The following is a 17,490-nucleotide window of genomic DNA, read 5'->3' as shown; positions in this document are numbered from 1 at the left end:
TCCGATTTCTGTACTCCACCTAGGCAAGTGGAGTAGCACTAAAATTGAGATCACAGTTCTGGGTTACAGGTACCGTGGATGAAATTCAACGTTATTGGCCTCCGGGAGCTATCCCAGAATGCTCCCTTGTGACCACTGTGGACAACACTCTCAACTCTGATGCACTAGTCAGGTAGGCAGTAAAAGCCACAGGAACTTTTGAATTTCCTGTTTGGTCACCATCAGCACAAGTGACCATCAGCACAGTCCTCCATCACAGGTGACCATGCAGAGCCCACCATCTCAAGAGACCACGCAGTTCCGGATTCACAAACAAGCTCCAGCATGGTCCGAACGCGAGGTATTGGATCTCATCGCATGTTGGGGAGACGAATCTGTTATGGCAGAACTAAACTCCACAAAAAGAAACACAAATACGTATGCTAAAGTCTCCAGGGCCATGACAGAAAGAGGCTACTCCAGGGACACAGAGCAGTGTCATATACAAATCAAGGTGCTCAGGCAAGCGTACCAAAAAGCCAGGGAGGCGAACGGGCGCTCTGGGTCACAGCCCCATACATGCCGCTTCTACTGTGAGCTGCATGCAGTTATGTGGGGTGATGACACCACTACTCCATCACTGTCCGTGGACACCTGCAAGGGGGGAGGAGCACGGAGCGAGGAGGATGAGTTTTTGGAGGATGAAGAGGAGGAGGAGGACTGTGCACAGGCGGCAAGTGGGGAATCCGTTTCCCCCCCAGCCAGAAACTATTCTTAACGCTGGAGCCAATAGCCTTCCCCACTCCCAAGGCATGCTCCCGGACCATGACCTTGGAGAAGGCACTTCTGGTGAGTGAAAGCTTGATCGGAGCCACGTGGTACGGGGTGGGGGAAAGCCACGCTGGGCTGTTCCGTTTAGTTTAAAGTGCTCATCCCTGCTCAGAGCCTCATCGGCGCCACGCAGTGTGTGTCTGTGTGGGCGGGTGTTGTGTGAAGCAAACATCCCAGAGAGCCCGCAGGCCCTCCCTTTATATGGCAAACCCACCAGTAATTTCTTGCTATGGGAAAGGGGGCCCAGCAGTTTGAAAGCATTGAAATGAATGCGGAAGAAGCAGAACCTCGCATGCCCCTAGGGCTTACCATGGCTGCCTGCAAGCTGAATTCTTTTGCCCGGCTGCATGTGATGGCTTACTCACATCAAAGTGGCAGGCACTTCAGTATAAGAGGCAATATGCGACCTTGTATGGAAAGAACATGTGCTGTGTACTATGAATTGCCTGTTTCACTGAGAAACAGTGTCCCCTTTGTTCTCTAAAATGTATCTTTTAAACTACTACCCTCCCTTTTTCTCCTCCTGCAGCAGGTGAAAATGTTTCAATGCGGCCTCTATCTACTCCATCCCAGAGGCTGGTCCAGATCAGAAGGCAGAAAAAACGAACTTGGGACGACATGTCTGCCGAGCTCATGCAGACCTCCCGCACTGATAGGGCCCAGTTGAATGCGTGGAGGCAAACAACTGTGGAGTCACGTAAAGCGTTACATGAATATGAAGAGAGGAGGGACGTGCGCGATGAGAGCAGGCAGGATGCCATGGTCAAGCTCATGGGGGAGCAAACTGACATGCTCTGCTGTATGGTGGATCTAATGCAGGAAAGGCAGCAAGACCACAGACTGCTGCTGCAGCCCCTGAATAACCACCCTCCCTCCTCCCCAAGTTCCATAGCCTCCTCACCCAGACGCCCAAGAACACGGGGCGGGAGGCTACGGGGACCCACACAGTCAACCCCACAGGATTGCACAAACAGCAGAAAGCTGGCGTATCCTAAATTTTGATTTGATTTCTGGACTTGTCCTTCCCTCTTCCTCCTCCTCCTCCTCCACCCCCCAACCTAATGCCCCCCTCCCCCATCTCATTTCTCTCAATGTTTTGTGCAACAAATAATAAAGAATGATTTTTAAATGATTGTGACTTTATTTCCTTTCCTATATATAGGGGTGGGTAACTTTAAGAGAAACAAACACAACTCTCACACTGTACCCTGGCCAGTCATGAAACTGGCTTTCAAAGCTTCTCTGATGTGCAGCGTGCCCTGCTGCACTCTTCTAATCGCCCTGTTGTCTGGCTGTGCAAAACTGTCTGCCAGGCGAGTTGCCTCAGCCTCCCAACCCTGCCATAAACGTCTCCCCCTTACTCTCACAGATATTGTGGAGCACACATCAAGCAGCAGTTACAACTGGAATACTGGTTGTGCTGAGATCTAACCGAGTCAGTAAACTGCGCCAGCACGCTTTCAAACATCCAATCAAACATTCTACCACCATTCTGCACTTGCTCAGACTATAGAATCATAGAATATTAGGGTTGGAAGGGACCTCAGGAGGTCATCTAGTCCAACCCCCTACTCAAAGCAGGACTGATCCCTGACTAAATCATCCCAGCAAGGGCTTTGTCAAGCCTGACCTTAAAAACTTCTAGGGAAGGAGATTCCACCACCTCCCTAGGTAACGCATTCCAGTGTTTCACCACCCTCCTAGTGAAAAAGTTTTTCCTAATATCCAACCTAAACCTCCCCCACTGCAGCTTGAGACCATTACTCCTTGTTCTGTCATCTGCTACCACTGAGAACAGTCTAGAGCCATCCTCTTTGGAACCCCCTTTCAGGTAGTTGAAAGCAGCCATCAAATCCCCCTCATTCTTCTCTTCTGAAGACTAAACATCCCCAGTTCCCTCAGCCTCTCCTCATAAGACATGTGTTCCAGTCCCCTAATCATTTTTGTTGACCTCCACTGGACTCTTTCCAATTTTTCCACATCCTTCTTGTAGTGTGGGGCCCAAAACTGGACACAGTACTCCAGATGAGGCCTCACCAATGTCGAATAGAGGGGAATGATCACGTCCCTCGATCTGCTGGCAATGCCCCTACTTATACACCCCAAAATGCCATTGGCCTTCTTGGAAACAACAGCACACTGTTGACTCATATCCAGCTTCTCATCCACTGTAACCCCTAGGTCCTTTTCTGCAGAACTGCTGCCGAGCCATTCGGTCCCTAGTCTGTAGCAGTGCATGGGATTCTTCCATCCTAAGTGCAGGATTCTGCACTTGTCCTTGTTGAACCTCATCAGATTTCTTTTGGCCCAATCCTCCAATTTGTCTAGGTGCCTCTGTATCCTATCCCTACCCTCCAGCGTATCTACCACTCCACCAGTTTAGTGTCATCTGCTAACTTGCTGAGAGTGCAATCCACACCCTCCTCCAGATCATTTATGAAGATACTGAACAAAACCGGCCCCAGGACCGACCCGTGGGCCACTCCACTTGATACTGGCTGCCAACTAGACATGGAGCCATTGATCACTACCCGTTGAGCCTCACAATCTAGCCAGCTTTCTATCCACCTTATAGTCCATTCATCCAGCCCATACTTCTTTAACTTGCTGACAAGAATACTGTGGGAGACCGTGTCAAAAGCTTTGCTAAAGTCAAGGAACAACACGTCCACTGCTTTCCCTTCATCCACAGAGCCAGTTAACTTGTCATAGAAGGCAATTAGATTAGTCAGGTATGACTTGCCCTTGGTGAATCCATGCTGACTGTTCCTGAACACTTTCCTCCCCTCTAAGTGCTTCAGGATTGATTCTTTGAGGACCTGCTCCATGATTTTTCCAGGGACTGAGGTGAGGCTGACTGGCCTGTAGTTCCCAGGATCCTCCTTCTTCCCTTTTTAAAAGATGGGCACTACATTAGCCTTTTTCCAGTCATCTGGGACTTCCCCTGATGGCCATGAGTTTTCAAAGATAGTGGCCAATGGCTCTGCAATCACATCCACCAACTCCTTTAGCACTCTCTGATGCAACACATCCGACCCCATGGACTTGTGGTCGTCCAGCTTTTCTAAATAGTCCAGAACCACTTCTTTCTCCACGGGGGGCTTGTCACCTCTTCCCCATGCTGTGCTGCTCTCTGCAGTAGTCTGGGAGCTGACCTTGTTCACGAAGACAGAGGCAAAAAAAGTATTGAGTACATTAGCTTTTTCCACATCCTCTGTCACTAGATTGCCTCCCTCATTCAGTAAGGCGCCCACACTTTCCTTGACTTTCTTCTTGTTCCTAACATACCTGAAGAAACCCTTCTTGTTGTTCTTAACATCTCTTGCTAGCTGCAACTCCAGGTGTGATTTGGCCTTCCTGATTTCACTCCTGCAAACCCGAGCAATATTTTTATACTCATCCCTGGTCATTTGTCCAATCTTCCACTTCTTGTAAGCTTCTTTTTTGTATTTAAGAGCAGCAAGGATTTCAATGTTAAGCCAAGCTGGTCGCCTGCCATATTTACTATCCTTTCTACACATCAGGATGGTTTGTCCCTGTAACCTCAATAAGGATTCTTTAAAATATAGTTGAACTGCTCCTTACTACTGTCCAGGATACCTGTGTAGAGCTTCATGAGCCTTGGCATTAAGGGGTAGGCTGGGTCCCAGAGGATAACTATAGGCATTTCAACATCCCCAACAATAATTTTCTGGTCTGGGAAGTAAGTTCCTTCCTGCAGCTGTTCAAACAGACCAGAGTTTCTGAAGATACGAGCATCATGCACCTTTCCCGGCCATCCCACATTGATGTTGGTGAAACGTCCCTTGTGATCCACCAGTGCTTGCAGCACCATGGAAAAGTACCCCTTGCGGTTTATGTACTGGCTGCCAAGGTGGTCCAGTCCCAAAATAGGGATATGCGTTCTGTCTATTGCCCCGCCACAGTTAGGGAACCCCAGCTCATTAAAGCCATCCACAGTGGTCTGCACATTTCCCAAAGTCACTACCCTTGATAGCAGCTGGTCAATGATTGCGTTGGTTACTTGCAGCACAGTAGATTTCCCCACTCCAAACTGACTCCCGACTGACCAGGAGCTGCCAGGCGTTGCAAGCTTCCACAGAGCTATGGCCACTCACTTCTCAACTGTGAGGGCTGATCTCATTTTGGTGTATTTGCACTTCAGGGCAGGGGACAGCAAGTCACAAAGTTCCATGAAAGTGGTCCTACGCATTTCTCAGCCACTGGAAATCATCCCATACGTGCAACACTATGCAGTCCCAACAGTCTGTGCTTGTTTCCTGGGCCCAGAATCAGCGTTCCACGGCATGAACCTGGCCCATGATCTCCCAGTCGCCACATGCTGTGCCGTCTGTGTCCATGTCCTCATCAGTATAGTAATCGCGCTGTCGTCGCTTCCTCGCCCGGTTTTGTAGGTACTGCACATACTGCTGGATAATGCATGAGGTATTTACAATGGTCAAAACTGCAGCGGAGATCGGATCGGGCTCCACGACTATGGCACCTGCACGGGTAATCCTGGAAAAAGGGCACGAAATGTAGGAGAGCAGAGTGGCAGCGGAAGCTGTGCTGTTTGGTTCACGGTAGCCAAACAAAGGCTGAAAATGGTTGTCTTCTGTGGCTTTCACGGAGGTGGGAGCCCAGGACAGACAACATAGAGAAGCTTGGAAGCACCACGATAGCGGGAGAGCAGAGTTGGCGGCGGAAGCTGTGCTGCTCGCTTCACGATGGCCGAGCAGAGTTGGCAGCGGAAGCGTTCGATGAGGAAGAGAACGAGTAGATACTAGAGATTACATAGGAAGATGAGAGGAAATGAGAGGTGGATTCATAGTAGCAGAGCAGCGGTGCACCATCTGCTGAAAGCAGTATGGTGTCTGCACGCCAAAAAGGCATGAAACAATTGTCTGCCACAGCTTTGTGATGACACACACCCAGAAACACCCGTGAGAATGTTTTTGGCCCATCATGCACTGGGAGCTTAATCCAGAATTCCAGTGGGCGGCGGGGTCTGCGGGAACTGTGGGATAGCTACCCACGGTGCACCGCTCTGACATTCAATGCTAGCCTGTGGACGCAATCCGCCAAATTCACATGCTTCAGTGGGGACACAGGAGACCGAATGTATAAAATAGCTTCCGAAAATTCAAATAGAATAATTTTGAAATAACTTTGTCCTGTTGACGTACCCTTAGTCCTTCCTTTGTTGTCCCAGACTCCTGCCTCCCAGCCCCCAGGCGGGGCTGCCTGAGCCTAAAGACTGAGGGGGGATTCCTGGGGGAGCCCCAGGTGCTCTGAGAAATGAGTTCTGTGACTTCTTCCTCGGCGGTTGTAGGATTCTCCCTTCCCCGCCATCTGCGCATGCGGGACTCTTCCCTCCCCCCCGCCATCTGCGCATGCGGGACTCCCCCGCATTTGCGCATGCCCGGAGCCCATCTTTCACGAGACCAGCGTCTGTGGGCGGGGGAGACAAGCTCTCAAGCGATACAAAACTCTTCCCCGGGCCTGGGAGAGGCTCCAACGGCCCTCACGAACTCTCAGCCCTGCTCGTCATTCCCCCGCCCAACGTCACTTCCGCTCCCAAGAGACTCAGGAACTACATCTCCCAGGCTGCCCTGGGGGGCGCTTCCGCCTTCTCTAGCTCAGGTAAGGGCCTGGCTCCGCGCCTCTCCCGCAGCCGGCGCCTCTCAGACCCGCCCCCCCGAAGCCTCCCGGGTTCCTTCCGCTTTCTAAGGCGAACTGGAGCCTGGTCCCGGGCAGTCTGCGCTGTGGGGAGCCCGGGGGCGGGGGCAGGGGCTGCTCGCTGGGCGGGGGGAGCCTCAGTCCCGGGGTCCCACCTGCCCCGCCCGCGTCCTGCCCCCCCGGTCCGACCCTCCCCTTGCCCACACATGGACCTGGCCCGGGCTGCTTCTTCCCCCTCCCCGTGACCTGCCTCCCCTGGCACCAGTTTGTAACGTGCTCCCCTCGCCTCGCCTCGCCTCCCCTCGGGTTACCCGGTGAGACGGACCAAATATCGGGACGCAAAAGAAAAAAGCCGCCGGAGCGGCCAGTGCGGCAATACCGGGACAAACGGCGTCCAAGGGACAAAACTAAAAATCGGGACAGACGCCTGGTCCCCCTCCCCTCCCCCATCGCTGAGCCTAGGGGCTGGTTTGGCTTCGCTCCTGGGGTGCCCTGTGCTAGCCTCAAATCAGCTTCCTGGGGCACTTCCTGCTCCCCCTGCACCCCAGCCGCCCAGCGCCCAGGGACAGGAGTCAAAGAAAGGACGTTTCCTTTCAGGTGTGAGGGCGGCAATTCAGCCATGAAGGGGCGGTGCTGACGGAGGAATTGTTGACCCTTTCTCTGTTTTCCTTTTCAGGTTTTACCCCCTTTTTCTCTGATTTCTGTTTCTGATTGTCACCAATGGATGTAAAATCCGTGTTGATTTCTCCCCTTTTCTCTCTAGTTCAATTTAAAATCTCAGATTTGGGATATTTTCCCACCCATTTGATGTGCAGCAAACTTTCTTTGTTTATATAGGAAATTGTTGCCCTGAGTCATTTCCCAACTGGGATGGGTTTTAATGGGTGCAGCAGCTTGCAAAGCCCTGAGACACATCTTCCCAAAAGGGCGGGGGGGGGGGGGGGCTTCCAGTTTCTGGCATTCAGAGGCCAGGCCAGTCAGGGACATGCTTCCATGCTGATGATGGGTACTGCTCCATAACAATCCAAAGCAGTGCGGACTGATGTATGTTCATTTCCATCATCTGAGTTGTATGCTGCCATCAGAAGGTTGATTTTCTTGTCTAGCAGTTCAGGTTCTGTAGCGTCTGCATCAGTGTTGCTCCTTTAGAACTTCTGACCATATGTTCCACACCTCGGCCTTCTCAGATTTCGGACGGCACTTCAGATTCTTACACCTTGGTCAAGTGCTGTAGCTATCTTTAGAAATCTCACATTAGTACCTTCTTTGCATTTTATCAACTCCGTAGTATAAGTGTTCTTAAAATGAGCAACATATGCTGGGTCATCATCCGAGACTGCTATAAAATGAAATATATGGCAGAATGCAGATAAAACCATGGAGCAGGAGACATAATGGTCTCCCTCAAGATCTTCAGTCTCAAATTTCATTAACGCATTATTTTTTAACGATCATCGTCATCATGGAGACATGTCCTCTGGAATGATGGCTGAAGCATGAAGGGGAATATGGATATTAGCATAGCTGGCACATAAATATTTTGCAGTGCTGGCTACAAAAGGGCCATGTGAATGCCTGTTCTCACTTTCAGGTGACATTGTATGTAAGAAGCGGGCAGCATTATCGCCGGTAAATGTAAACAAACTTGTTTGTCTTAGCGATTGGCTGAACAAGAAGTAGGACTGAGTGGACTTGTAGCGCTAAATTTTTACACTGTTGTGTTTTTGAGTGCATTTATGTAACAACAGAAAATCTACATTTGTAAGTTGCACTTTCACGATAAAGCGATCACATTACAGTATTTTATCTTTTCTACAGTACAAATATTTGTAAGAAAAAATAATATAAAGTGAGCACTGTACACTTTGTATTCTGTGTTGTAATAGAAATCAATATATTTGAAAATGTAGAAAAACATCCAAAAATATTTCCAATAAATTTAAATTGGTATTGTTTAACAGTGCGATTAAAACTCTGATTAATCGCAGTTAACTGAAACAAATTGCAAAAGTTAACTGTGATTAACTGACAGCCCTAGTTTTGAATTTTTCTGTTACACGCAGGACAGTCTAGAACATCAGTGTGCAGAGAAAGAGCCTGCGGGGAGTTGTGCTGTGAAATTATTTCCTGTTCTGACGTGTCCCCAATTGTCCTTTTTGCCCTAACAGGCTGCAGCGCAATATCCATGTTTTCTGCCAGGTTTTTCCATCCTTCCAGGGACCAGGAAAGGGAAATGGCTGCAGTGGAGCCAGTTGAGGTAGGGATTATCAGGGAGTTGCTGGTGGGTTGCTGTTGGAGGGAGGAGGGCAGTAAATACAGAGGAGGTTGGCATTTCTGGGGGGGTTAGTTTGAAGGTGGGAGGGGTTAGGAAATACTCAGGGTGGAGAAATGAAGGGGGGCAGTGTGATGACAAACCTGTTGGGGTTTGTTTACTGTGAGACCTAGATCCCAGCAACAAATGCATGGAGTCTGTGGGTGGGAATTTCCTGATTTGACAAACAGGAAGCAAACAGCCTGGAGTGGGCTGAGAAAACTTTAACTAGACTCCAGTACTGGAGCCTGAACCTATTAGCCAGAGGCCCCTGTGAGATTTAAAGGGGAACCCACCAGTAAGGCCCAGGGAAGATACCCCATCCTGCCTGCTGGCCATGGGGAGAGTGTTCTGATTCTCACCAGAGAGATGTCCCTTGTTCCTGCTGGGGGCTCCATCTCCTGTATCAGCCTCTGGCTAATAGGTGAGTGATGAATGTGAAGACCCCTGCCCCCTCTCTCTGCTGGGAGGGGTGCAGGGCTCTGTCTTTCTCCCCTCACCCTGATGCCTCCTAGCTGCTCTGATGGGATGGGGGCAGGACTATGCTGACAGCCTGTCTCCCAGATCTTCTATGTGATTGGCCCTCCTCCCCTCTGAACAATGGGGTTGTCAGGAGGCTCTTGCTTTTTCAGGGGCTGGTGACCTTTGAGGAGGTGGCTGTGTATTTCACCAAGGAAGAATGGGCTCTTCTGGACCTGGGTCAGAAAATCCTCTACAGAGATGTAATACTGGAGAACTATGAGACTGTGACCTCGCTGGGTAAGGATTACTGTTCCCCCAGGTATTAGAAGGGGAAATGAGGAGTTAAGGTTCATGACATCTCACAATGCAACTCAACTGTGCCCTGTTTCAGCAACACCCCAACTGGCCAATGACAAACATTACCCTGGTGGCTACAGAATACTTTGGGAACAGAGCACAAGTGTGGTATAGCACAAAGTTTAACACCTTCTCTTTGCTAACGCAAAACTTGGGGTTAGGTCCAGTGCAGGGAACAGAAGCTATCTACAGTGGTGAGCTGGAGCTGGTTCGCTGTGAACTGGTTGTTAAATTTTGAAGCCGGTTTAGAACCGGTCGTTAAAGGGGTGGGCAAACTCCGGCCCGCAGGCCACATCCTGTCCGGGCCGCCTGAGCTGTCATCTGAGGAGGCTCCCCTTTTTAATTTTTGCTCACCCAGTGGTGCTCTGGGTCTTTGGCGGTACTTCAGCGGCGGGTCCCTAACTCGCTCCGGTCTTCAGCGGCACTGAAGGATCTGCTGCCGAAGACCCGGAGCGACTGAAGGAACCGGTTCATCAGCTTTTGGCAGCTCATCACTGGCTATCTACCCCTAGCCTTCACTCAAACACTGAGCCTACTGCACACAGTCCATCTCAGACTTTTACAATGTTGCCACCCTATTAGCCTTGCACTAAGGGTATGACTACACTACGGAATTAGGTTGAATTTATAGAAGTAGATTTGTTTGCCTGGAGCGTGCCCCGTCTCACCCCCTTCCCCCCCGTGTTCTTGGGCATCTGGGTGAGGAGGCTATGGAACTTGGGGAGGAGGGCAGGTGGTTACACAGGGGCTGCAGCGACGGTCTGTGCTCCTGCTGCCTTTCCTGCAGCTCAACCATATGCAGGAGCATATCAGTTTGATCCTCTAGTAGCCTCAGCATTGCATCCCACCACCTCTCATCTTGTGCGTCCCTCCTGTCCTCGTGTTCATTTTGTGCTTTTCTGAACTCTGACATTGCTTGCCTCCATGCATTTTGCTGAGCTCTTTCAGTGCGGGAGGACTGCATGAGCTCTGTTATGAAGCGTGGGGGAGTCAGGGTCCTGTACCCTTGTTTCCTGCGATTCACGTTCACCGTGACTCTCAGCCAGCCAGTAGAACAGCAGGTTTATTAGAGATGACAAGGAACACAATCCAGCCCCGAGCTTGTAGGCATGAACAGGACTCCTTAGTCAGGGCTCCTTGTGGGGGGTAGAGAGCTTAGACCCCCCACTCTGGGGCTCTCCCCTCTTCCCTAGCCCACGCCAAACTGAAAGAAAAACCCTCCAGCGTCCCACCCAGCCTCCCCCCAGCTCCTCCTCCAGCCTTTGTCCAGTTTCCCATGTCACCTGGGCCCAACCCCCTCCTGGCTCAGGTTACAGGCTCTCAGGTATCCCATCCCCACATTCCCAGGTCAACACTCTCCCCTCCCTGCAACGTCACAAGCTCAGAGAACATTAAAATACCGCCAGCTCTCCTGGACTCCTTGCCCCCTCATATTAGCTTCCCGGGGGATCCAGCCCATCAGCTCCCTAAGGGAGTCAAAGTCTGCTTTTCTGAGGTCCAGGGTCCGTATTTTGCTACTCTCCTTTCTTCCTTTTGTCAGGATCCTGAACTCAACCATCTCATGGTCACTGCTGCTTAGGTTGCCACCCACTTCTATTTTCCCTACCAATTCTTCCCTGTTTGTAAGTAGCAGGTCAAGAGGAGCACGGCCCCTAGTCACTTCATCCAGCACTTGTACCAGAAAGTTCTCCCCAACACTCTCCAAAAACTTCCTGGATTGCTGTATTGCTCTCCCAGCAGATGTCAGGGTGATTGAAGTCCCCCATTAGAATCAGGGCTTGTGATCTGGAAACTTCAGTTAGTTGTCCAAAGAAAGCCTTGTCTACCTCATCCTTCTGATCTGGTGGTCTATAGCACATGCCCACCACGGCATCACCCTTGTTGCTCTTGCCTCTAAACTTAACCCAAAGACTCTCAACAGGCTTTTCTGCAGTTTCAAACTGGAGCTTTGAGCAATCATACCACTCTCTTACATACAATGCAACTCCTCCACCTTTCCTCCTGTACCTGTCCTTCCTAAACAGTTTATACCCATCCATAACAGTGCTCCAGTCATGTGAACTGCCCCACCAAGTTTCTGTTATTCCAGTCATGTCATAGTTCCTTGATTGTGCCAGGACTTCCAATTTTTCCTGTTTGTTTCCCAGGCTTCTTGCGTTCATGTACATGCACCTAAAATAACTAGCTGATTGCCCTACTGTCGGAGAAGAACACAGTTCTCACTCTCCGGTTGGGTGCAGCAAGTCAGATACAGTTTATTATCTCAAGCAATTGCACAGAGGGAGAGAGTGCACTAGGACACAGGGTTTCCCCCACCTAGGCAGGTCTCTCCCAGATAAACAATTTGAGCAAGTATTTATACCATTATTACAGACAATAATAAGCAACAACTGCATATTGTTTATACATATTCCTTCATGATATCTTATTTTTCTTACCATTTCTCTTATAGTCTGCATTCTATTCTTATCTAATACAAGGTCACAGCAGCCTCTTTCACAGTTATTTTCCACTCGCTTCTCACTATCCCCGCTTCTACAAATCTCGCGTTATTAAAGCTAGAGTTAGCCTGACTCCTGCTCATTTCAGAGGCCTGCATCCAAATTCCCTTCATCTATTTCCGCACTACTTTCTCAGTATGAATCAGGAGGCTTCCCGTCTTGTATCCTCCTCGTATTTCGTGACCAGGTCAGATTTGGTCAAATGAAATAAAAGCAAAACACATTCTAAGCTGATTGTAACACTTCCAGTGCCCTTACAAACTTCGATGCGTCTCACCACAGGCTGGCTGGTTGCTCTTCAGCCAGGCTGTCCCCTTTGATCAGCGCTTAAGTCTCTTGGTGTGGTGTCTGTAGATGTACGTGGAAGAGAGAGAGAGCATGGCAAACGTCTCTCCCTCTTACCATGTTCTTTCTTCCCTCTTGGCTTTGCCCCTTCCCCCCCTTCAGAGTCAGATGAGCATTACCTCATCGCAGTCCCAAACTGACCAAAGGAAAGGGGGTGACTCACTCGAGAGTCCAACAGATCCTTTTGTTACTGCATAGGCCAGCGTCCTTTATTCCTGTGAGGCTGTGCTGGGTTTGTCCCATACATGCATTGATGAGGTGTGAACTGCCCCTTTGCTCTTAGAGTGTTTTTGCCTGGTCTTATTTTAAGCCATGAGGATGCATTTTCAGCCTCATAACTGTATACATTACTGCAACAACAATTACTATAACATCACTGTAACAGCAATGCTCAGTGCATCATGAGCCTTCACAAAACACCCAACATGACAAATTTTGCATTGGATACCACACAATCATTTTATAAGGATGAACATGGGGGTGTAGGGTGTTCCCACGAGGTACCGAACGTCACAGCACGTCAGCCCCAGGTGGGGAAAACAGAAATTACATCAGTTAGCTTTACTGTGGTAAAATCTACTGGGGCCTGGTCTCCGTTAGCATGTTTTTATAGTTAGCTAGCTCCATTGAGCTATCCAGATATAGAAGCACAGCTATATTCTCTATACTGACGTGCCTCCAGTATACTACTCTGGGTTAGCTCATATATTTTCCCTTGACATGTCCCAATCTACTCCGCATTCCCTAGTCTAGAGAAAATATTATCATGATGGTAAAACATTTGCAAATAACACAACTCAATAATAATCAGATAGCAGTGAGTGAAGCAGATTTCAGTGGATTAGAGGACAATGCAATGGGAGAATCTGTGGTCCTGATTCTGAGTCCTCAGATGTAACTTGCTCTAGAATCTCATTCTATCTGAAACAGAAAATGTCTTCTATCTCTCTGAGATGTAGATTTTTCTCTCTTTCCTAAAGGTTGTTTGGTCACATAATTGAATATTAGTTTGCTTTGACAGAATGTAGTTCAGATTTATTGAGGACTTTGAGACAAATGACGGTTTGCTTCAATAGTCATTTCTTCTTTTATTTATGGTTTCTCGTCACCCCTCCATGATGACATGGGGAATGTTCAAATGCAGCTCAGTCAACTGGAGAGAATTCTCCTAGTTATGGGTTATGCTACCAAGGAACCAGGAGGGGTTTGAAATGTCCAGTCTGAAATGGTGAACAACAGCACACCCCAATCTGTGCAACTAACCTATGGAACTGGGTATAATCACAGTGTTATTCAGTTATGTAGGTCAGTATTATCTCAAATATCTGGGGAGAGAGTTCCACAGTAAGTGTCTTGGAACTAGGCAAAATACCTGTGTATTTGGTTCCCATAACAGTTGTAACCTTGGCCCTATAGGAGGTTTCCTTGTACTAGCTGAGATAAATGCCAAGGAAATGAGATTAGTCCGGGAACCATTAGAAGCACGGTTTCCGCCTAGGTGTGTGTAAAATGTTGTAAGAGCAAGGGAGTTGTATAAAAATGTTCTTTTTGGGGGGATCTCTGGGGGAGGAATGTCGGAAACTTCTTGCTTAAATAATCTCAAATGTAAGCCACTAACCATACCCTGCATGCCCATAGAGCAGTGGTTCTCAAACTTTTTGTATTGGCAACCCCTTTCAGACAGCAAGCCTCTGAGTGTGACCTCCCTCCTTATAAATTAAAAACACATTTTCTTATGTTGAATGCTATTTTAAATGCTAAATTTATTACCATATTGTTTTAAATTAATCTGTTCTCATTGTTTATAAATTAAGACTAAAACACATTTGTATAGAAATAATGTTGTAAGTCCAAAAGGTATTTTTTTAAATAGTTACTGTTAAATAATGGGGTGTGGAGGGGGGGGGGGGGGAAGAAACTTTGTCCATATCACTTTTCACAGTATACTTAGTGCCCCATTGCCACCCTTACTTCTGGGCCTCTGCTGGCAGCAGGCGTTGCCTTCTGAGCTGGGGGGCCAGAGAGCAGCGGCTGCCAGCTGGTCACCCAGCTATGAAGGCAACTTTGCTGCCAGTAGGAGCACACAACTGCATAAGTAAGGGTGGCAATGCCATATGAGGCATCCTTATTTCTGAGTATTGTTTGACCTTTGTGCTGAAAGGGGTGGCTACGAGCGGGGAGTTCAGGCAAATTTTGGGGTGGCTATAGCTCCCACTAGCCCCCCGCAGCACCACCCTTGTCTGTGTGTCTGAGTGTTAAATTATTATTTCCTTTTTTTTTTTTGCCCAACTCTGTGTTCTGATTGGTCTGCGGTTTAATGCAGGTCTTCAGCTGCTGAATGCTCAATCCCTCTAATGTTGTCTCAGACCCACCTTTTCAGTCTCAAGGCAACAAACCTGCACACAATACTATGATCCGCAGAGTCCAATTTCCTTAAAGTGGTGATAATACAAACATATTTTGTTTCAGAACAATAACTCTGTATTACATACTTACAATTCTTTTGGAAGTAAATACACATTGCAATGGAAAGGTGTGTGTAATTTTTTAAAACCCAAGATTTAAATTATATATATTATAGCAGTTGCTCTCTGTTTCATGCATGTGCTCGTGGCCCCAAAAAATAACCCCATGACCCCTTGAGGGGTTTTCACCTCCAGTTTCAGAACCGCTACCAAGGAGAGTAGCAAATGCCAAAATAACCTGAGCACACGTGGATTTCAGAGCAGTTAGATTTGTCAGTTTACAAAACAGAAGGTAGTGCTGAGCTGTAACTGTGTCAGAGCTGGCACTCTGCTGTAGTCACTTCCCACATCCATGGAGGGTGTGACAGTCAGCTGGGCCCATCCACTGATACGAGACAGGGTGAGATTCCTGTCAGGAGTCCTTGGGAGAAGGGAGAGCAGGGAGCAGTGGAGTGGATGAGATGATGGGGATCTGGTGACCCTGCACTACCATAAAGGAGGGAGGGCTGAGAGCAGTGGGAGGAAGGGGGCTGGGTGTCCTGGTGAGTGAAAGGGCTAGTTATCTCTTTCCCCTTCCCCTGCAATGTGTCAGCCTCATGCCTTTCCGTCTCCTGGAGTGGATTTCTGCCATTCTTCTTCGAGTGCTTGTTCACATCCATTCCACATTAGGTGTGCGCACACCGCGTGCACGAGCATCGGAAACTTTTTCCCTTAGCAGCTCCCGTCAGGCCGGCGGGGCTCCCGAGTGGTGCCGCTGTGCCATGCATATATACCCCCGCCGGCCCGATCCCCTCCAGTTCCTTCTCTCTCTCTCTCTCTCTCTCTCGTAGAGGAGCAGCTCCATAGCCTTTAGAGTAGCTGTTATTAGTTCGTTTACATACAGATTATGGACACTTAAGTCATTTGGTGCTTGGAGGCCTCCAGCACCTGCCCCAGGTCGCGGGGCATGCGGCAGCCCATGACTTCAAGACTTGCGCCACATGCTGCAAACCTATGCCAGTTAGTGACCCCCACAACTTGTGTCTGCGTTGCCTGGGGGATGGACATGAAACTGAACGGTGTAGGATTTGCAAGGCATTTAAGCCAAGGACAAGAAAGAGACTTTTGCCTGTTGATGCGCTGCATTGCAGCCACCGGGCCCAGAGCACCCGACGCCGGCTCAGGCTTCCTCGGTGCTTAGTGCCGTGGAGCCGTAGAGAGACCCGGCACCGGCTAAACACCGTAAACTGTCGGCCCCGGAGTGCCAGGCTAGGCCCTGGCACCGCTCGTCCTCCCCTGTGCGGCCCCCAGCGCAGCCTAAAGGAAGGCACGGTCGTTCCCCGCACAGGAGGCCGGTGCCTCCCAAGGCCCCGAGCACCGATAAGAGTGGGAAGGCCGCGGTACCGGCGCTGACGCTGGCGGTCCCGGCAGCACAAGCCCCACCGAGCCCAGACCTAAGTGAGCTCAGTGCAGACGATGGGCTTGAGGGCATAACGGATCAGCAGCCCTCTACGCCTGGCACCTTTGAGGCTGCAAAGGACCTCATTGAGCTGTCGGCGGCGAGCCCCTTCCCGTATGGGGAGAACCCTGCAGCACCCGTTCCTGGGGTGCTGTCAAGGGGTACGACGGCAATGGTGTGCCGCTCAAGGACACCCTCCCGGCACTGCTCCTAGAGTTGGTCCCGGTTGAGCTCTGACTCTGTGGACTCACACTTGCCAGCGGCCCAGAAGGAGGTTGCGGCACCGGCAGTGGGTCGATGCGAAGAAGCACCCAGAAAAGGGCACACCGCTCTCCGGCACGATCCAGAGACCAGCAATGGGAGGAGTTGAGACGGCCCTCGCCAGAGGACTCCCGCAGACGGTCCTGGTCCAGGGAACGCCGTCACTGGTCCAGATCCCAGTCCCGGCCCTGGGGATACCAGTACTGCTTCTGCTTATCCAAGAGCCGCTCGTTCTCCCCCCGGTGCAGATCGTTGACACCGCTATGGTCTTTGCAATCAGCGTTGCTGCAGTCTGGCACTGACTCCGGCCACTATAGCTACCAGCACCAGGCCCCGGACAGCAGGGAGCTGGCAACTCCAGTGGGGGCCGCCAGGCCATTGGCCCTTTTGGACCCCCTGGGCCTATCAGGAGTGCCAAGGGGCCCCGTCCAGGGCAAGTTACTCGGTGCAGCTGTCCCAGTCCCCGCACCGATGCCAGATGGTGCCGGAGGCAACCGTATCCAGGCCTCCAGCATCCCCCCAGCATAGATTGGAGAGACAGGCACCGAGCCCGGTGCCGTCCTATGGACTCCCGCCCCGGCTTGAGCTGGAGGCCCCTCCCACGGGAGATGGGGAGCAGGAAGACCAACCAGAGGGGGTTAAGCAGCAGCTAACCTCTTCGTCTTCCCCTGATGAGGCGGTGGCAGGTACAGAGGTGTCCGGCCTTCGCCGATAGACCATAGAGCCCACCAGGAATTGCTGCACAGGGTCGCCCAAAACTTGGGGTTGCAGGCCGAGGCGGCGGTTGAGCAGGAGGACACCATTAAGACTGAGAGACCTCTCTTCAGGCCTCCCTGGATTCGGCAGACGCAGCGGCTAGAA

At 50.2% G+C, this 17,490-nt stretch overlaps 1 protein-coding gene and 1 long non-coding RNA gene across 19 annotated transcripts in view; one reads left to right on the top strand and one right to left on the bottom strand.

The window, feature by feature from the left end:
- Nucleotides 1–1,931: 1,931 nt before the first annotated feature.
- LOC140899369 (uncharacterized) lies at nt 1,932–6,360 on the bottom strand. The gene is made up of 2 exons (XR_012155301.1): nt 5,997–6,360; nt 1,932–5,593 (listed from the first exon to the last, which is right to left on the bottom strand). It is a non-coding gene; the product is annotated as an uncharacterized lncRNA (long non-coding RNA).
- A 27-nt stretch (nt 6,361–6,387) lies between these two features.
- LOC140899366 (uncharacterized) overlaps nt 6,388–17,490 on the top strand; it is a 66,951-nt gene continuing 55,848 nt past the window's right edge. For 8 of the 18 annotated variants that reach the window (XM_073314794.1, XM_073314793.1, XM_073314791.1 and 5 more), the window contains exon 1: nt 8,896–9,559. In XM_073314794.1, the coding sequence (XP_073170895.1) occupies nt 9,343–9,559 (217 nt within the window). In that variant the 5' untranslated portion in view covers nt 8,896–9,342. The other 10 variants (XM_073314799.1, XM_073314798.1, XM_073314800.1 and 7 more) reach the window with 8 other exon arrangements.

The sequence above is a fragment of the Lepidochelys kempii genome, chromosome 16, assembly GCF_965140265.1.
Source record: "Lepidochelys kempii isolate rLepKem1 chromosome 16, rLepKem1.hap2, whole genome shotgun sequence".
Taxonomy (NCBI): Eukaryota; Metazoa; Chordata; order Testudines; family Cheloniidae; genus Lepidochelys; species Lepidochelys kempii.
Note: the sequence above shows the minus strand (reverse complement) of the source record. Positions and strands in the feature narration are given on the sequence as shown.